A 22299-nucleotide genomic window follows, 5' to 3' on the forward strand; every position below is an offset into this window, starting at 1 on the left:
AGAACAGAATCACAAGTGTGGTGTTTACTACTTGACATTGAGATTTTTAAATTGTCTCAGGTGGGTTATTTATTGGGATCAAGAAATCTTAATCAAAAGGGTATCTGGAAATTTTCAGAATGGCCTGACTACCGGAATCGAGACCAAGCTTCTTGGAAGGGCAGACTAATGACTGCAAGTTTATCCCCTTCCCAATGTCACACCAACAATTCAAACCTCCTTTGGTAAGACCCGTCCTATTTAACAATAGCTTAGTTATCATCAAGGATATGCTTCTGAAGAGTACAATGTTTAGTGATTCCGTGGGCAGCAAAGTAGTTTTCCCCATAAGAATGTACCTAATAGAGGGGACACAGGCAGGCAGCTAAGAAACACATGCTGGTTTAATACAGACAGGTCACATAGATGTGATCATGACGTTCAGACAGAAAAAGGTTGCTGTGGTCTACTGCTAAGCCTTTGGAGAGAGACTTCCTCCTCAAGATACCAGCCAAGGGAAACATCCCGAACTGTCCTCTTTCACATGGCAAGCTTCTCCTCTTTTTATTACAAACTGAAGTATACAACTTTTGCCAAAACATTTCAGAAAACGAGCCAAACTACTTCTAATTTCAGGGAAAATAATTGAGACACTTAACTAAATGTTAATTCTGCTTTAGAACTTCCAGAAATACCTTAGTGAATAGCAACTGCTGTGTTCCTGTGTAAAGCAGAGACGAGGAATCCCGATGTCAGTACATCACTGAATTATTTTTAAGACTACAGCTATTACATCTTTGGAATGGAAATTTATTTCTGTATGTAAAACTGGATAAAAGGCAGTTCTAGTCAGACTTCTTGGAAAATAAAACCAGTAACAATCAGTCCTTTCCCTCCCCTCCCCCAGTAACACAGGTCAGGAAGTTCTTCCCTCCGATTTTGGCTTTTAGTAGCAAAAATACTGCAGAAACATTTTTACTGATGTTTCCATCAACTATTCGAAAATTTACAGTTGTAATTTATTACAGTCTTTATCTTAAGCCAGTGAAGTTCTATTTCATAGGTACTGCACCAAAAAAAAGTATTACCAGACTAGGACTATCCATGGTAAAAAAACCTAACCAACCAAACAAGAAAAGCCTCAGATGAAACCAGACCATTTTATTTCAATGACTGCCACTATTGCTATAAATATTTGTAATTACAAGCATCTCATGAAAATGTAAAAGGTAATTTTGTTAAGATTGTCAGAAGTAATTAAAAATCTCTACAATCCAGAATACTTCCCCACATGCATAACTTTGGCATTGTACAGCACAAGAAGAAAATAAAAAAATCAACTGTTTGGATTTGGGGGTTTTTTTTGGCACAGTCTCGGAAAGAACTATGTCAGAAATTACTTTGCATCTGCTATTCTAATACAGTAATTAAAAAACACTTCCAATGCAAAGCCAGAATTTTGTAAACTTCTATTAAAAAACCTAATTTTGAAAGGTACAACAGGGCAAATCAATATTGCCTATTAAAAGGTAAAAAAAGAAACAACAACAAATTTGCTTCATGCATTTCGAGGTATTGTACCTTGGCATCTAAAAACCTATCTACAATAGTCCCAAAAGCAATTCTTCTCACAGAAAATAGAATGTAGTACATTATTAATGCAGAAACAAATGTATAGTGAAGGTGAAATACAATCCTTACCTAAATTCACTCCATCAAAGAAACTGTAGAATACGCTTCTGGTCTTTCCTACCCTCCCAGTATTTTAAGGCATCAAGATAATTTCAGTTATGTACTTGTTGGTACTATGATACTTTGAAACAACTATGTCAAAGATACGAGGGAATTTGAGAGGTTTAGAGGCATGAGACAATACGTGTGCTTATAAGCATATGAGAGGCATTGAGTTTAATTGGTTAAAAAAACCAAACACAAAATGAATTTTAGATACTTATGCAGTGCTACCTTTAGTTTTCAGGAGAAGTTTCCATATGAGTTATCTTCCCAGAAAGCACTCATTTTCAGATTATTTCTACGATTTTGAGTTCTAAGGATAAACACTTATCCTCAGTATCTTATTTCTGACAGAAAGAACACACCTTGGGGTAGTACATGAACATTCAATAACACAAAATATATAATACACTGTTTCTGGAAACTAAAATTGCATCTAGACGTCTACAAAGCTATACAAGTTGTTCATCTTCCTTCTATCTCATCTATTTTCACTTCTCTTTCTTTAACTTAGTTTTCAGCTAAACAAAATGTTACAGAAAATGGCAGGGAATCACATACCAAGTTAGAACTATATGGTGGCCCAAACTCTTCTGTGCTTATGTCCTCTAGTTCCCTGGACTACGCGGTGTCATTTCATGAGGAAGCAAATAGAAAAAGTCACCTCAACCTTTATGAGGTAGTTTTTGTGGAAGTTTTTAGGAACAACAGATACCCATGTAGTCCTAGACAGAGATAACCACTGAAACCCTCCAGTCATTTACTTTGCAGGAAAGCTTATACCTCTTAAGCAAGCTTTCTTTAGCAATCCTTTTCTAAATTTTTCCAGAGGAAAAAGGCTAAGCTTTGTAACTAACTGAACTTCCTGCAACTTAGGAAAGCATGTCATCAAGGTACAGTATTTTAAGTCCTTATACACACCCCTATGTAGAGTACCATACATATCAGAGAATCTCAGTCTTCTGTATCTACCTCAGCTACAAGCTGAAAAAGTTGCTATTATGCAAATTTCACTGACAGGAAAAGTGTGGCACACAGAAGTGCATCTCACAACTGGCCACTGTCCTGGCCACAGATCAGGAGGACAAAGCTCTTGGGTTAGGTTCTCCATTAGTGCCGTCAGCACCAAGGCACAGAAGCACAGAAGAGCTGAGCATTGGAAGGGGCTTCTGGAGATGGCTTAGGCCAGCCCGCCTGGCTTCAAGCTCAGCTGGCCTCTCCAATCAGGTTGAGCAAAATGCAGGAACCAGCTCCTTTCACACTCTTCAACTGATGTTTGCAGAACAAGATAACCCTCCACCCTGCCCTTTATTATGACAATCACAAATGTATTTAAGTAACGCCTTCTAAACAGAGATGTTAATGCAGGCAATTTTCATTTACAGATTCAAAATAAATATGGCAGCAAAACCGCTGTCCTCTAAGCTGGCAACAGAACAGGAATTCTATTGTCCCTTGAGCATCCACCAGCTAGCACACTGGAAGATACAATATGGAAAGAAACATTGGAACTGGAAATACATTTGTTAAAAATCAGCTCCCCCCTCAACGTACTCGGATTATTGGACCACTTTTGAGATTAAGAACTGGACAGTGATACAACTTTTGCCTCCAAAACTTTATAACAGGTTTAAAAACAGATGCAGTATGAACACTGTACGAGCATCAGTTAAGAGAAGAATGTGAGTACATGGAAATAAGGTGGAATGTATCATTACTGAATGCAGATGTAGCTTCTCAAAAGTCAGAACACTTGCCTCCTCACAAATAGGTGCAGAGTCATTTGCAAGCTAGGATTCAGGATACACAGGGGCACCTTTTTGTTCTCTACAGCTACTTGGCAGTGCCAGGGACACAGCAGGGACTGGGACACAGCAACACGGCAATTACTGAATTAATTCAATGAAAGTGATGGTCTCTGTAGTTAATTCAATTACTGTATTTTGGTTTTGCTTCATTTGGTCAAATTATGCCCTTGCTTATGCCTGCAAATCTGTTTTACACCCTCATTCTTTCCCCTCACTCTTTGTATTACAGGCTCAAATGACCAAATTCAGCCCTATAAGCCTGACACAGGATCAGAAGGCACCATCAGGGCACTTTATTGCAAAATTATTCATCACTGGCTCAACCTCCTTCCAAGAATCCACTTTATAGCTAGAGACTTTCGCCTTTTTTTTCTCCACTCTCTCTTAATCCTAAAGATTTGTACCCAAGCCAATGAAACTCTGTCCAAGCTGAAAAACCTCAGACAATAGCTCTCAGAAGTATAAAATGACCCATAAGAGGTTATTTCGGCAGAAAAATTTTATGGCAACGTTAACTCTTTCATTGCTAATGGTATAAGAAAATAAGAACTGTTGTTATATTTACTGTTAAGATTCTTATGCCTCTTCTTGGTATCTTAGATTTCTAGTGTCCTCTCTTACAGCTATCCAAGTTCCAAATTTGCTCTTGGCTAAAGTTATCACAGATAATTTATAATAACACTTGCTTTAAAATGTGTACAAAGTCCTTTGTCCACTGGAATTTGATTTAAATTTAGTTCATTTTGTATTTCAATTATAATTGTAATACAAACTTCAAAAACCTGTTCTTCACACATTATCAAGAGTCCAGAGTATCATGCAAGACAAAATACATAATTTTACATTAAAATTTACATCCAGCAATAAGGAGACTGTCAAGTTCTCCTACTGTAATTGTGGCTTTAAAATACAATTTTGGCTGCATTATTTATAGGAATGGAATACTTCATGATAAGCATTGAATCAAGATAATATGCATACACAAACCATAAACACAAAGATGTGCACAGCCAACTGTATACAATAATACTTCCATTGTTCACTGTTCTCTTCAAAAGTATCAATGCCAATAAATGCTTAATTATGCCGTGAATACACTCTCACTGAATAAATATTAAGGAGTCATGTATCAGTAAATACCAAAACCACCAGCACAAAAATCCCACGTCTATAGTAGTGGTGTTGATAATTTTTTTTTTTTCTCCTTGTTCATCCTGGAACAAGTTACTGAAAGTCACTGGACTTCCCTTCTTGTAACACAGAGGGTGGAATAATTCAAGAGTATTGGAAGCTTCCATTAAGAGGTTTGAAACCAATTTTGTACACAGAAACTTGCACTCAATAATTCAAGGAAATAACATTAAATATTGCCTTAAGAATCAGCAGCAAGGTTAGGACCAAAGACCATAAACTTCCCCAGATGGTACAGCTATCTTCCAAAATAGCAATGCAGTGCAGTAAGTAGCAGAATATCAGAATTGCTCATTTCACTAAAAATGTACATTTAAAAATTGGAGCTTTGATTACAGAGGCAGTGGGAATATTTTTAAATACAAAACCTATTAAAAAAACCCCAGCTAATACAACGAGAAACTGTCATATAACAATTGCTCAGATGAGTATGTAATATGTTGTTGATTTCATTAACTTTTTATTTTTTTCAGAATATGTTTTTTCTGTACCCAACACAAAAAATCATTAACAGCAGGCAATTTTCTCCAGAGTATGACCTCAGGATTCATTCATTATTGTCATAGCAAACATATAAACAGAAAAAGTACAACTAATACTTTGAATTTAAATGTTAAAAGCATCTGGTTTTCTTTTTTTTTTTTTTTTTAGCATAAAAAACAACCCACAACCAAAAATAAAAGGGTATTGCAAGACAGTTCTGAATAAGGAAATCCTACACCTGGGCAAGTACATGTGAACTAGTCTTAATTTAATCAAAATACCATTTCTTTCATGTACTTTATAATGCATAATGCAAAAACAAACAGCTTTCTCTCATACTGACAAAAAAGGATGAAGAATCTTCACCCCATATCCTATGTTATTTAATCACACCCAAATTCACAATCAAAGGACAAGCTGTATTTACCCCAGATGTGCTCTAACACAACACTGCATTTTCAACAGAGATCAACAACTGTGGTATAGGAAAATATGTAGGAAAATGACTGCTTTTTTCACTGGCATCAGAAAATAACATGCAGAGGGGCACGTTTTGCTCTTCTTGATGTCTTTAGTGTTACCCCTCTTTAAAAATATGATCACTTTGCTTAAATAATTCACCTTAAGTGTTGAATTAAGTGGTGGTGTGTTAATTCCAGTGACTGCAGTCAGATATGCACAAAGAAAATTATGAGATCCCACTGGAGAACTCATTTTGGTTAACTTTTTACCTACTTGCTCTCTGCATGTTCATTCCCTCTTCATATTTTGGTAATTAGCTCAAAATCTCCACTAATATCAGAAGCATATGACCCCATTTTTACATCAAAGTGGTTAACAAAGGATGAACAGGGATGTCATCATTCTGCCACAAAAAATGACAGCACATTGACAATTATGGTAGGACCTGTACTTTTACCATTCTAGAATACAGTGCAAGAAGAACACTTAGACCAAGAGATTTGGTGCTTTATTCTGTTCTTTGGTTTGTTTTTTTTTTCCCCCAGAAAAAAAGCAAACCACTTATTTAGGAAAATGGTGGGCTAAATGGAAGGAAGAGATTTTTATTTTGGATTCTTCTTTCAGGGGGCTGAGACAGAACTTTAACAGAGGTCCATAACACACGTATCAGCTCTGGTTTTCCCACCTTCTGACTTACTTTTTCTTAATAATCACATACTTCTTAGCAGTTAGCATTTTTCTTAGCAGATTCATAGCCTCATATTCTTTTCTCTGAGCAGATCCTATTGGCAACAGTACAATGCCAAACTCTAGATTAAACATAAGCATTGTTCCATTGTTTGCTTCCCAGAAGCACCAATAATGAAGATGCAGCAGTAGGAGAAACTTCACAAAAATCAAGAACACTGCTATATTACAGCCCTTTGACAAGTTTTAAAGAAATCTAAATCACTTCAGAGCATGCTTTATCAATCTATCCCGTCTTTTTTGCATGCAGTCACCACTTACTACCTAGCATCTCTGCACCAGCTGGAGAGTACAGAGGGAGTGGAAGCCTATTTTGCAGAGAAAACCAAAGGCTTGCATTAAGAGAAGATAATGTTGAGAAAGGCAATGTTATTTCTACAAATCTGTGACTCCTGTAACCCCAACCCTCTAATTCAAATCCCACGCTACATCTTCATTCTTTCCCTTTTACTCTTTCACCTGTGATGCACAATGTATACTGTTAAGTTTTACCTATTTAAATTTCTAGAAATTTCTCTTCCATGGTTTGTTAGAAACAGTGCCTTTTGTTTATACTCATGTACAAAATAAAAGGACAGTCTTAAGTAAGCTTGCTTATGAATGTTCTTGTCAGCTACAAGCAGATGTATGTCCATTCACACTAAAGACAGAAATGAATCTTCACAATTTGAGGGCTTAAAGTCAGGAAATCTTTACCATCTACATTCAGTCTAATTTCAAGCTCTGTTCAGCAAAAAGTGATAGCTAAGAACTAACAGTTACCAATCATTTTCAGAGTACACCTCGGCTGAAGTATCACAAGCATGAAGTCTCAAGCTTTAGAAGTTACATGAGCAGAATCAAGAAGATTATGATCAATCTATGGCAGGGAAAAATAATTTAAAATTATACAATCTTTACCTCTGATACAATGATCTTTCTTAGATCTCAAAAAGTTTTTTGAATTAGAGCCCACAGTCAAAATGAGGTAAGGCGATTTATCCAAAATGTACAGAAAGACTAATGATCTAGAAATAGAACAGATACACTCAAAGCACTGATTCAGCTCTATAGAAAAGGCACTTAAAAGCAGGGCTCACTGATTTATTTTTTAGTTTGAAGAAAACAATAATTGCTTCAACACATGGAGCAACTGTCACAAAGTACAAGTTATTGAGGGATACTGGCTTCATGGTGACTGCCTGCATACCCCACAGCAAATGCCAATCATTCCAGGTAGCCTATCCTTTAATCTAACTACCTTGCATTACCAAATCACCATCACAGATAGCTTGGACACAAGCATACACACAATTCACAACAAAAAAAAACCCAAAACAACAATAAACCCGCAAAAACCCCAAACAAAACAAAACAAACAAACAAAAAAACCCTAAGAAGATGCAACTAACTTTGTAGCACGTTTTACGTGTGAACTGCTTATAAACGAAAATAAGGCATCATAACTTCAGATGCTTTAGACATCTAGCAGACAGAACCTACTGTTCCAGCTTCAGTTCTTCTGTTACTCTACAGCATAACACCTCACGCAATCCAGTGTCATAACTTTACTACTATGTACCAAAATCATAAGCAGAAATAACACACAAAAGTGAACTCCTCTTAAAATGTTTAACCTGGAACTAAAAGCAAGGGTAAATGCCTGCACAAACAGGGTTTTTTTTCCATCCATTTTGGAGCTCTACTAAGCAATAGCTTTTGCAACAAGAGAAGCACAAATATGAGAGCTTCCATGTAAACCAGAGCACGAAGGTTGTACTTCATGAGTAATGTACCTAGTAAGAAGGAATGCAATTGCTTCTGATTGAAACTACTGAATCTACTAGAATACAACATTTGTAAAATGAAGTAAAATACAACAGTCTTCTCAACTGTAGTATGCAAAACCATTTCGTCTTAGCTAGGAAATGTGTTGCAGCAAACAATACATTGATTCAGGCAGTTGAGTAACCGTAACTGTATAAAGAATTAATTTTTACTCTGTAAGTTAGAAGTATTTAAAAAAAAAAATTGTGTTCCATGTCTCCAATGCTACTAATATACAAAGACACTAGGCACCCAGTAATTAGCAAGTCATTCTAAAGGACAGAATGTTGAGAATTAAGGTTACTAAACATGACCAAATTATATTGCCAAATACAGTCTGTCTGGAGTATACTTCAAAAAAAGAAAAGCTTTCACATTTGTGATTTTACTTTATTGCTTAAAACAGCTGGTGAAAAGTCACTGCTCTCCCATGTAACTTAAGTTAAAACACACAGACTTTTTTTTTTTGTGGGTGTTCTGTTTTGCTTTGGTTTTTTTTAAACCCAGAAGCTATTTTGAAAATAGAAAGATCCTATGTTTCTTGAAACTACCTTTGAATTTTCTGAATTTACCTTGGAATTTGCATGCAAAATTCTAACTCACTTCTTAAAAAATAAAATACAACTTTATCAGGATTGAAAATATTTATTGCAAAGGTTAAAATACTTGTTCCTACCTCCACCTTTGTTCGGTAGAGAATGAGACGCTTTAGGCTGCCCACTTTGGCTATGTGGTTGAAAGCCTGAGGTGGTATTTTATCACATGATGAGAGATTTAATTCCTGAAGATTTGGACACATTTCAGTAATGACCTCCAAGCATGTTTCATTGAGGAAATGGCCACAAGACAGCTCAAGACGTATTAGTTCAGAGCCACAAACTTTCAAGAACCTGTAAAAAACCCCGTATTTTAAGTGAAAAACAAACATACTTTCAGGTGAAGGTTTAACAGTATTCAGTCTCTAAGCATATAAACCAGGAAATAGTTCTTTTCAACAATGAAAGGCCTACGCTACAGACCACAGTTCTTACGTCACCTCAGTTAATTAACAGAAAACATGATTAGGTTGAAGTAAATTAATCATAACCTCTCTGAAGAAGTTACTCAGAAGAGATCAAACCAATGAGGTGTTGAGTTAGGCAGCAATGTTAAAAACTCAAAGTTAGTTGAGACTGTTTCCTCAACATTAACTTGATACTGTACTTAACCTAGATATTATGCAATATTTTGTACAAAAGAATATTTGATTACATTTTAAGAAACACAGGAGGCTATATCATGCTATACATAGCATAAGGAGGCTAGTATCACTATAAACAGTCTTAAAGAAACAATTCTGCCTTGAAAATAAATTGCAAAAGAATCATTAGGGATGAAAACAGCATAGAGAGGGCTTAATGAAATTAACGTTAGTCTTGAAAACCCTGTTTCAGTTTAGAAAGTCAGAAAGTGCTTCATTCTTGCAGTTTATTATGAGACAATGGAGCAAAGTATAACATAATGTCTGAAATGCTTTGAAACAGTTCCCCAAAGCCAATGGCCTGCAAGTTTCCACCAATAATTTCATACTTCTTTTATCTCAGAAAAATCTGCAAATATAAAAATAAGGTTAAACAAATGCTTTTAAATCAAAATATTAATGAGAAGTGTTTTAAGACTGCCAGACAAATATCTGGTTCCTTTCATTAACAAGTAGTCAAAATCAACACTTTGTAGCTGTTCTAAGACACAGAGATTCCTAAGGGCTATTTCACATGACTTCCATTGGAATTATGAAAAACTAAGATATTAGAAGACAAAATATCCAAAATTTTGGAAACTCTGGTCTGTGCATGAATTACACTGTCACAGATCGTGTCACAAATACAAAGCCCTACTGTACCTAATCCAAGTTTTACTTACAAACACATAAGCTGCAAATATAACCTTCAAACTGTAAATCAATCAATAGGCTTGTTTGATATTTAATAGGGAAAAAAAAATCCCACATGTGATTTTGTTATGCTTTGAATAGTTTCTCCAGCAGAAAAAAAATAAATTCTTAACCTATGGACTGCAATGAGTTCCCCTTGTTAATTCCTAGAATAATATAGCTACTTGTGAGACAGCATGAGTTAGTTTCTCTTAATGTTCTGATCTGCTCTAATACCAGTTATATCCTACAAAATCCTTCATGCAGAAAAAACAGCTTGATGTTCTGACACTTTCACTGCAAAGTCAGTACTATTTCTTGTAGATGTATCTTAACTGATATGATAGAAATGCCAGAGAGACACCAGGCTTCTGCTTGCACAAGAACTCCTGTGCCATAACTGAACAGGTATTAGCCTTCCCAAGACTTCACTCCTTCTGAAACTTAGGACGAAACATCTGCTGGTCTTCAAAGCAGACATACTCAGGGAGACATTCTTCAATGACACTAATAGTAGCACAGAACTTGAAGTCTGTCTTTCAAGATCCAAGTTTTCAAACCTTCTTCCTTTATTTTTATACTACTCATTTAAGTCATGCTTGCCATTCATCACTTCTCCTTATTCCTTTTATCTTGCATGTTTCACAGCCATAGTGTGACCATGCAGACCCTATGCAATACAGAGGGGAAAGAAGATTCCAGGGTAGCATCTCCATCCCTGAAGGTTTCCAAGAGTCACTAGAAACTTTGACTGACTTGATCTAGCGCTGGGGACACTGGTACTTCAAGTGGGAGCTTGAAGTAGATGAATTCAGATGTCTCTAACATCCAACATTTCTATAAGCCTATGCAAACAGAAGCAAAGAGAGTGGCTGAGACACGAAAGAGGAGACATAAGCCCTAGAGCCACGGGAGTTCAGGTAAGCATGGCCTCTAAATCTACTCTTCCACTACTTTTCTCTAACTCTGCAGTCTCTCTTTAGAATCTATTTTAGCTTGTAAATAAGAGTTTAATCAAACACCAAGCACTTACTGCTGTTTTCATCCTGAATACAGTGAATTCGCCTAGACTGGTAAGCCTTCTTATGGGAGTGTCAGAGCCGAAATGACACAATTCACAACATTAATATCAGGTACTTAAACATTATTGCTAGTTTAAAATAGCAGTTTAGAGTTCAACACTGCCATGGAGAAACACAAGATGGAAATCCCATGGAAATCAGGGTAGAGACATACGGATTCATTGCTGATTACCAATTAGCCAATTCCTCTATTTAATGAGTATGTTAACAATACATTCACACAGCTTCTTTCATCAACAAATTATCAGGTTTGTTTGAATGGTGATATTTTCCATAAAACCTTGTCAGTCGCCATTTATTATACCTATAGCTTTTGATTTGCTAACAGATAAATATTTTATGAATTACTCCATTACAATAATGGATGTTAGATTAACTGCCATGTAATTTAACAGGGCTTGGCTGTTATAAATGTTGGTACAGATCAATGTTTTTCTCCTTCTAGGACTATTAAAAGTTAACATTGGCAGGTCACTGAAACACCCAGTTAACTCGCTGGACTTGAAGAAGAACTCCAGGCTCATCACCTTGAGGAATTACTATCCTCGTAACATTTTATTTTAATTCATTACACTTGAAACCCACAGGTAGAGCAAACACGGCAATAGCAATGAGTGTTGTGCCTCATTACTTTGCTGCCTTTTTGGAAAAGGTTATTTAGGAGACATTTAGCATAGAGGAAAGGGCGTAAGGGACAGGGAGCAGGGTACAAGACTGAGCTGACAGACATGAAGTAAAGAGATGAATGGAAACAGAAGGAGGAATTTGAGGAAGTTGCCAATGAGCACAGAGCAGAGAACATCAGGCAGAACTTCAGTTTTCTGAATGATCCAGACATCCCAATCTTTGTTTGCACTAAACAGGCTGCTCAGGACAGAGGTTTTTGCTAATGCCTTTCTACACGGATCTCCAAAGCCACATGGCAAGGTAGAACATGGGTTTCTCATGCTTTCAGTTCTCAGACTTACCATACACTGGGTGCATCTCTGATTTTTCTCATTTGTAAACAAACAACCCCCAGAAAAGCACCTTCTACCCATATCAACATTTCTTCACATACTTCTCCTTTAATCACTGAGGATTGACTGGTTCTTGTTTTTAGTCTCTCTTCCTTTCTGCACAGTCATCCATCCCTTTAGTTCTGCCTTTTTTTTAATCAATATTTTATACACACAATTTCTGAAGTTATTTCCCTTCATGTTTGTTATGAAATATGCCTAAACAACCTAGAATAATGGGAACATTTATTTTGCTAGACATTGGATTGGGCCCTTCCCTCAAAGTTTGTCCTCATTCCAGACTGCAGTATTTCAAGAGTCTTGTGTATTTGATTGGTTTGGGGTTTTGTGGGTTGGGTTTTTTTTTTTGGGGGGGGGAACAGTGGTGGTAGTTTTTATTTGGTTTGGGAGGGGTTGTTTGTAATAAAAATAAAAAAAAATAAAAATCAATCACACTTTCTATCAACTTCTACCTGCTCTTAAGAACTGCTGCTCATTTTTCCCCACCCTTCAACTTCAGGGAAGTAAGTTAGTTCTATTGAAGTCTTTCTCAAACATAAAATATATCTATTAGGAGTTAGGACATTATTTGGTCATGGTGATGTTAAACCATCATGATCATAGGGTTAGTCTATTAACTTCCCACCTTGTAATTCACATCTAAGTATACTACATGAGACAAAGATGATCCAAAATTAAAACACCAAGGTAAAAAAGACAGCACCCTTCATGTCAGAACTGGCTGCATAAGACCTCCCAATCAGAATTCTCAAAATACCCTTAGATATATGCTTGTGAGGGTGCTAAACACATCACATTTGCTCCAATGGTTTCTAATGGAACTGCATGGATCCAAAACCTAGACTTCACTGTTAATGATCCTCACTGAGTCAATATCCCATGGTTCAAGGTTACTGAAAACTCTTCAACAAGCAGGGATCAGTCCAGTTCTCTCTCATCTACTAATCTTCCTAAACAGAAATAGCTACTTTGTGTAATGGTACTCCTTTAGTACAATTATCCCAACAGTTTTCAATCATTCTGATTTTACCAAATCTATTTTCAATTAAAATCTTATGGACTCATTTTCTAGTCATTGACATACAAATTACTGAATTTGGTGTTGCAGAGACAGGAAGCAACTTCCATTTATGAACAATATAGGGTTGGATAGATTTTTTCTCTTTAGCCCTCTCCCTTGTAGTGTTACCTTACAGAACCATAGAATGGTTTGGGTTGGAAAGGACCTTAAAGATCATCTAGTTCCAAACCCCACTGCCACCATCCAACATAGTCCCAAACACTGCCAGGGATGGGGCAGCCACAGCTTCTCTGGGCAATCTGTTTCAGTGTCTCACTACCTGACAGGGAAGAACTTCTTCCTAATGTCTAATCTAGGTCTACCCTCAGTCAGCTGAAAACCATTCCCCTCTGTCAGCTTAAAGCCATTCCCCCTTTTCCTGTCACTACATGCCCTTGTAAGAAGTCCCTCTCAATGACAATACAAGGGCTAATACAGCAGTGTGTACTGGTGGAAGTCAAATTAGGAGGTCATCAAGATCCTTGAACAATTGTATGTGCAATTTCTCAGGACATGCAGATCGGGAGATGAAAAACAGAAGTGGCACTGGATGGTGAGACTACACACTAGACAAATTGCTTTAGAGACACCCCTCAGTTGTGTTGGTGCATGCAAGTATGCACACTTGAGAGTGAGACTGAGAAAAATAATTTTGTTTTTAAAATGAAGTCACCTTCCCTTCCTCTAAGCTATTCTAATTGTTACAATGTTATCTGTCACTCTATTACACTTTTTTTTTTGTCAGCCAACCTTAAAATATTGCATGCAAGTGGCAAGAATATTAAGTACATGATCTTGTGCTTTTCTCAACACAGATGAAACATTTCAATAAATCATGCAAAACAAACATTATTACTTAATCTCAGTTACAGCAACCCTAGGTTTTACTAAAAAGCTGTGGAAATTAAAGCAAGAGACAGACATGGTTCTTAAATTGAGAATCAGACATTACTCCTATTTTCTGTGACTATTTGATGCATGTTTCAGTAATTTCTCTGACCTTCCTGCTAGTTTGACTCACAGCAAGCCTCATCAAGTTAAACATTGTCAAAATACACCTCTATGAAACAGGAACTAAAGCCTTCAAACATTAACAACAGAACTGTTGAAGAAATATTCCTGGGTGTGCTTGACATGCAAACACCGCATGACTAACTTGAAAATAAAACACTATTCATTCATTTTCACAGTATAAAATGTTAGAAATAATAAAAATCCTAATGCCTCTGCTATTTAAAGCAAAAGAGTTTAAACAAGCTAATGACATTATCAGTGATACAAAGAAATCTGCACACAGAACTCTGGGTTTAAACTGTCATCCTCCTTGAGCTGTTTAAACCTCAGAACACTTATTCATCATCTTGATACTTAGTATACCTCCAGCCAACTTGCCACACTTTTCCTATATAGGTCTTACCCTCCCACACTGATACTCCCCTGGCAGGAAGAAAATCACCATACCTCTAACGCCAAAAGAAATGCAGTGCTGCTTATGTAACACTTGCTGTGAAATCTTTGCTATTCCCTGCCACTTTGCATTCCAGACACTTGAGACTGCTCAGATACTCATTTCATTTGTCTTTCACTTTTCCATACACTTTTAGTTCAATCCAAATGATAAAATTTACTTAATTTATATTATATGCTAAAATGAAAAATTTACAGTAGTCATTTTTAGCCTTGAGGAGTAGATGTTATCAGTAACATAAAATACCTTCAGCTTTGCCTCAGGATGTTCATATGCCTGAAGCATTCTATCTTCTCATGATAATACAGTATTAGCTTCAGTCTTAAAATAACTCTTTTGAAAAAATTTCTAATTTAATAACTTTCTGCAAGAAAATACGTATTTTCAATTTTTTTTTTACAATCATGTCTATATATATCTTTGAAAGGAACATACAAATTTACACAAGCTACTTCTTTTGAAACCACAGATAAAAACATTTTGGAAAGATATTTGCCAAAATAAAATTCAAGTAAGAGTAGCATTTAAACATCAGTTGACTTGCAGAAATCATAACCTAAACTGTACAGTTGTAAGCATGAAACTAACTCTACCAGTTTTGAATTCAACAGTGCCAACTGTAACACCAAATGCTGAAAAACGTACAAAAATAAACAAAAAAACCCAGGTCCAGTAAAAGTGAAATGCTGTTATCTATGAGAATAAGGTATTTTCGTTTCAGCATTTTGCAATTTCTATACTGCCACGATTTGTAGTGTTTGTGAAGTTATTTACAAATTTCGTTTAGCAAATAATGTTTTTTCTCCTTGAATGGACAAATACAGGTTGGCCTCTTAAAAGCAGCATAACATAGTCCTTCAAATTGTTAAAACTTCTAGGTAGAATTCTCCTGGCAGCCGTTCCTGGTTGCTTATGCAGCAATTTAACACAAAATTTATAAACCTGAAGTACCGGAATAAGCAATTTAGGCTTTTTTCAACTTAACCTCAAGTTACGAGAGGGTTTTTTCACCAATTAAAACCAGAATAAAAGATGCAGCTTGGTATGTTATTAGCTTTATTTACAAATTTCCTTTGCAGAAAGAAACAGAAAATCCCAAGACCAGAGAGGAACTCAAGGAGAGGAAGACACAAAGAAACCAACAAGCTGATTCAGAAACATTCACGCAGTAGGCAGCAAGAAAATATTTTACACTAAGAAACGTAGGGGTACTTGTCTTCTACTGTTATGTATAGAGACAGAAATACAGAAGTATTTAATTTCTGAAAATGACAATTACAGCCTAAAAATCTGATTAAGTTTTTAGTACCAGTTAACATCAGCAGGTAACTGATAAAAGCAGCAATGTACTCTACCCTGCCAGCTGAGAACATCATCTGCAATACTCATACTCTGAAGAATAAACTGCAAAAAAAATTTAACTGTGAAACAGAATTCCTAAGAAAGTCAAAGTACCTCCATTCTTTGGAAACTGTTTTGTGTAATATCTCCCAAAAGTGAGGCTGGGTGAGGAACATCTAGAAGTTCAAAAGAAAAAGTTATGGGAGTTCATGACTAAATGTTCTGGATGCTGCAATATCCACATGGTGATGGTATCTTGATGAAAGCCAGGGCAATAGAACTAAACATTACTTGCCAGATTTCTCCTTTGAGGAACACCATCTCTCACCGTCTCTTTTCTTTGAAGAAAGTCACATTAACACTTTTGAAAAGCAAGTCTTGTTCTAAGAGGTCTCCGGTATTAATAGATATTTGAACAGCAAATGACCAGCAAATTTTCCTTTCCTGGAAGCCAGCAAATTCAACAAACATACATCCAAAGGAAAATTTGTGTTCGGAAATTTTACTAGAAAAGACACTTCTACAGAACAAAGAGTTGCAAAACTATTTCTTTATAAGGAAAAAGGAAACTTTCAAAACCAAGCCTAGTTACAGCAGAGAATTTTTGATTCAGAAGTGAAAATTCTGAGAAGTCACACCTGAAAACTATTTAGCTTACAACTTTGTTTCAAAAATTTATGATGGAACTGCATCTCCCATTCCCAGACTGCCCGTCTCTTCCAAGAAATACTTTTTCCTAGAAATACGGATAACTTCACAATTGTATCAATGTCCAAGAACACTTTTCGCTTTGTTGCAAATAACTATCACCATTTATAATGATTATAAATTGACCATGTTTATTCACTGCTTATTAATAGTCTAACAATGACTATTTATCATTTTAGAAATGCTGACTACACATAAGTGCTGCTATTAGTTCAGCACTGAAGTGTGAAAAATAAAGTAGTCCTTAGCAATAAAGCCATTTTCAACTAACTGGAAGTCAGAAATGTCAGAACTGCAAAGTTTTAGTTCTCTGACTTTGGAAATCCATTTCTTTGAAGACTACAAAATTTTTTAGCAGACCTGCATGTTCAAAAACAACAACAACAACAAAAAAAAAATCACAAAAATCTAAAAAAATGCCATGAAGATGCACATACTTTAAATTTTCAAAACACAGATTTAGTAGCTAAGCATCAGAAAGCAAGTACTTCATGATTTCAGAGATGAATTCTCAATTAAAGCTTGCATATTTATCATCTGCATAATGTATCTAATATGAAATCCAAATTTAGGAGAAATGTTTGTACCCCATTTAACAGCTAGCTGGTGCCTATCTCTTTTACCCCATTTAACAACTAGCTGCTGGCTGCCTCCTTTTCTTACCAACAAGCACAAAAGAGCTTAGTGCTCCTGGATTATGAGCTGGAAGGTGAGGAAAAAAGGAAGCAACATTCTCATCCCAACAAAGTATTTCTTCAAATTATTTTACTTCCCCAGGGAAGGCACCCCAGTAGAGGAAATAAAATGTTTGAAAACATGATTTAACCTTTTTATTTAGAAACAAATGAGAGTTAGGACAATTGTTTTTAGATACATTAAATATTTCTGTTTCTTATCAGTCAAGTTCTGCTTTCAGTGCCACTGCTGATTACTTCTTAGTTGAAGCAGCAATTTTTGCTTAAATGAAATGCTTTGATAGATACTGTTTAACTAATGCAAACTAGCAAAGCAGCAAGAAATGATATCTTAAGAAAGCAGAGAACACGGCTGTTATACAGAGAAGAATCCCTGCAAATTTGCTATTTTAATGACTTACAGCACAGTCAGCTCAGTGGAAGATGCACATACAAACCCCCATTTCCCAACAGGACTAATGTTTTAAATCATTTTTATGGAAATATTTGCATTTACATTGCACTCCAGTGATTACTTAGGGCCCATACCTTGTAAGCAGGCACTGTAATCAGTTTATTACTGCACCACTCTAATACCGTCCTACTGATGACTCATCTGTACAAAAACCAACCATATTTTCTTTGCGAGATGGACCTTTGGACAGCTTGGTTCTAGTGGAATTTTTTAGAAGGCCAGAAGAAAGCAAAACACTGCTCCCCCTTGGAAAAAGCCCTTCAGTCACAGGTGGTTTGGCACATGCAGACTCTGCATATTGAAATGCACTTCTGCTACTATATCTAGAATCTCTCACTAGTTTAGCTCTTGTCTTTTCCTATATCATAACAATCACATCTTTTATAGCAAATCAAAAACATTTCTTGTCTTTTAATAATGTTTCAGATACTTCGCAAAACTACTGTGCAGCAGCTCTGCAAACAAAGCTTGTCAAAATTCTTCTGTACATTAAGCACTGACCTGCTAAATCCAGAAACAGAGATGGCTCCCCTGTTCCCAGTCCAAGATAAATTCAGCCACTGGATGAGAGTGCAGCGAGACTGTAGGTATTCCAGAGATGTGTCATTAATCCTTGCCCAGTAAGGTTGTAAACTGAGATGAATGTATTGTAGAGGATCACAGCAATGTTGATATAGTAGCTTACAAGTTTGTGCTAGTCTACACAGGTCTGGTACTGTAAGGTGACTCAAAATCAACTGGATGAGCTATATTAAAAACAGAAAAAAAAGTCACAGATGGTCATACAGCACTTGAAATGTTAAGAGAAACCACAAAGGATTAAGATGTTCTGACTTCAAAGAAAAGTAAATCCTTTTACTTTAAAGTAACTTCTTGAATAAATCATTGATTAACCATTAAACAGGACTGCACTGCCTTCTCAATTTGACGACATATTAAACAAGAAAGGAAAAAGCAGATCAACATATAAAAGTGACAGGAAGCTTTCAAATTAGAAGTTTCTTTACCCATGCTAATTTAAACAGTGATATGTATGTAAACACTATGTTTACATATTTCCCTTCACAATGTCTGCACTGCCGTTGATCAGAACACTGAATTGGCATTTTCTTTCTTCTCTGGATTTGTTTTTTAAAATGGCAGCACATTTGCAGAGTACACGGAAAAACTATACCATGTCCCAGTTTCCCCACACCTTGAACTGATTTCACATGTATTCCTCTGCTCCTTGCTTAAAAAAATTCAGTGTTTTGTCTTCTACCTTATATCCTCTCCCATCCATGCTGGACTATGCAACTAGGAAAAGAAATTCAGCATTTTCAGATCTTTTACAAAGTAATCTATTCCTTGCTGTAATACTTGGAGAGCATTTTTCTCTATGCCAAAGTCAAATCTGAAAGGCAAAGTGCTTTTTTACCTTTATCAGACTGAATCAGTTTCAGAATAACCACCAGCCCTTCTGACTAGCACCACTATACATGTTTTCGTAACGACTTATCTCCAACTCAGAAATCAAGAAATATCTCCTGTCTCCTACCACGTCCTGTTTTCCTTTCTGAGTGAAGATCAACACACACAGACACATACTCACATTAGGGAATAACAAAAAATGCTCAGGAAAAAACAAAACAAAATAAAACAAAAAAAACAAGAAAAAACCTCCTTTACGTTAGAAACTGAGAGAAAACGCGCTTGAAAAAAGAAATCTAAAAATTGATGTTTACTTTACCAGAGCTGTCTTCAACAGCTATAAGTACCTCCACCAAAGTTATGCAACTAAAATTGATGAAGTGTTTTCAAGCACTCACTGAAATGAATCAGTGTAAACAAAAAAAAAAACAAAACCAAAGCCCCCCAAAAAATCCCAAACCACCACACACCAACCCCCCATCAACACAAACCAACCCACAAATCAGCTTAAACTGAAGAGTCCTGAGAGTCCTCTACCATAAGGTTTCACTCTGATGTCTTTACAAGCACTCATAAGACAAACCACCAAAAAAACAGAATAAAATGCTTAATATAAAACGAAAATGAATCTTTTTGTGAGATCCAAACAGATTGTACTTCCAATGAACCAGTTTATTATGCAGTTAGCTTCCGCCTCCCCTCCTCCCCCCTTCATTTTTGGAATAGAAGAAATAAGAAAACAATCCAACTTCCTGCAAAATGAAAAATGTTACTTCCTACTCAGCTCCAGATTTAGTATTTGAATTTCAAACACTATCTACAACTCCTCAAAAAATTTAACTTCAACTCCAACGCCAAAATATAGTGTTCGCATATACTCGTTTCTCTCCAGCCTAATTTCAAGTCTTCCCTCTTCCCTTCTCCTTGATCCAACTTTCCCCTAAAAACAGCCTAGGCTTTTCGTCTCTGCAGGTGCCCGAAACTCTCACCTCAGCTTGATGCAAAGGATCTGCATAGACATTTCAATGTAACAGTAATATATACGTACATATATGTATAAAATAGATATCCATACATAATAACTGAAGTTGATATATTAATCAACAAAGTTTGCTCCCAATTGACATTTAGGTTGTCAGCATTTTGGTATCTGAGAAAGCGCGAAATAACACGCAGCTAACAAATATAATCCCAAATTAGTATCTTGGTTTTTGGTTGGCTAAGACCCACACTTAAGCTTAAAGGTTGCTAAACACAGTTTTGTCTATCATCCTAATAGTAGATACCCAAACATATACCTATTTTTCTAAGACCGTCAATTAACTTTAAATGATTTGCAATATTTTGAAAGACAGCTTCAAATTCCTGCAGTCTTTCAGCTATTCCATACTCTATAAAACACCTAAATATTTATGAATGGTCTTTCCCTCAGACTTTTCCCGTGCTTATTTAGTAAGATTTCTAGAGCAGAGCACTCAGCAAAGGCTGCCAAATTAGCTAAATTTCTCTCTAAAACTAATGTGGTGTAATAATGTCTGATAAAAATAATATAACAGAAATTTTGTTCAGTGGCAAAAAATGTTCTTTTGTAACTTTCGAGCAGTAAAGATAATGGTGAATGAAGTTATAAACGCCTCACCAATGTCCCTTTACACTAATGACTTGAGTATTTCCTAACATACAGAATGTTGCAATCTTTCCACACCTGAGATGAAATCTCTTACCACATGAATGTCTTGGTCAAAAAAAAAAAAAAATAATCCTTCTTTTTTACTAAAATTATGCTACTTGAGCATATCTATAATGAAAAAATAGAATTAAATTACGCTACTATGACATTAGGATGTGAAGTACGTTTTCTGGCTTTTGATTAAACAAAGATAACAGGTACCAAACCCACAGGCTAATAGCCATTAATCACCCTTAGTCTGGAGTCTGGTGTCTGTCAGAAATTCATTTTTTATGCATGTGTATCCTGGCACAAAGTACAATTTGATACCTTAATGAGTATGTGACATGATGTGTTGTATTGTGCTACACCATGTTCATGATGATACCAAGAATGCTACAGAATTGAGTATCTGCTTCAAAAACTACTTTCGTAACAGTTTCTCATGAACAACTGTTTTCACTTTGAATGTATGAAAAATTATGGCAAGCATTATTATTTCACACTTTGTTATAAATCAATCAGTAAAAACAAAGATTATTGGAAAAAAATACAAAGGAGTTTGCAGAAGAAAACAAAACAGAATTTATACACCACTTTTTGAGGCTGTGATGGACCAAAAGGATTTTCTTTCCTGTTTCCAGGGCAAACGTGGTACATGCCAGCTTTAGAGATGTGGTGAGACCAAGACCCACAGCAAAAACCTCCAAAACCTGAGAGGTTTCCATATCATAATTCTCCACAACAATTCAACAAACAGCAGTAAGCAAATTGCTGTTTGAGCACAAAAAAGATCCTGATTCATATCTGATCTGTGCCTTATTATCACCATAGTCCCTGATTGCAGCATCTTATATATATGCATATATTTTGAATTACCAATTTAAAAATACAAGATCTTAAAAAAAAAAAAACCCAGACATCTCACCCACTACAAAGTTTGCTTATAAGCTCAGAAAGGATCTCCATCACACTCTTCAATACACTGGGTAAAACTTTACTAATGGTGTAACTCCTAATGGTACTTACCTTCCAAAAAGTTTCTCTGGCTTTTTTAAGCTTTTTTTCCTGAATAACAGCAAGCACTTTCTGTGTCTAGAGCACAGTAACACAGAACTTGATTTGGTCAGAAAACAGTGCCTGGCTGCTGGTCAAACCTAGAATATTGGCACTTTCTACAAATAGCCTCTTTTTAGTTCTCCAACATAAGTCCTTGCAATATGAAAATATATTGGCATTTGCAAACCACTCGTTCAGAAACACACAAATCA

General features: G+C 36.0%; 1 protein-coding gene across 1 annotated transcript in view; it reads right to left on the reverse strand.

The window, feature by feature from the left end:
- Positions 1-18695, reverse strand: part of FBXL4 (F-box and leucine-rich repeat protein 4) — a gene marked incomplete at its 5' end in the record, with an annotated part of 34512 nt that extends 15817 nt beyond the window's left edge. The window contains 2 exons of the mRNA XM_010021300.1: positions 8887-9100; positions 18451-18695. Of these exons, the coding sequence (XP_010019602.1) occupies positions 8887-9100; positions 18451-18695 (459 nt within the window). The remainder of the gene's footprint in view (positions 1-8886; positions 9101-18450) is intronic.
- Between the last annotated feature and the right edge of the window lie 3604 nt (positions 18696-22299).

The sequence above is a fragment of the Nestor notabilis genome, unplaced genomic scaffold (genome assembly GCF_000696875.1).
Source record: "Nestor notabilis isolate BGI_N333 unplaced genomic scaffold, ASM69687v1 scaffold6689, whole genome shotgun sequence".
Classification (NCBI taxonomy): domain Eukaryota; kingdom Metazoa; phylum Chordata; class Aves; order Psittaciformes; family Psittacidae; genus Nestor; species Nestor notabilis.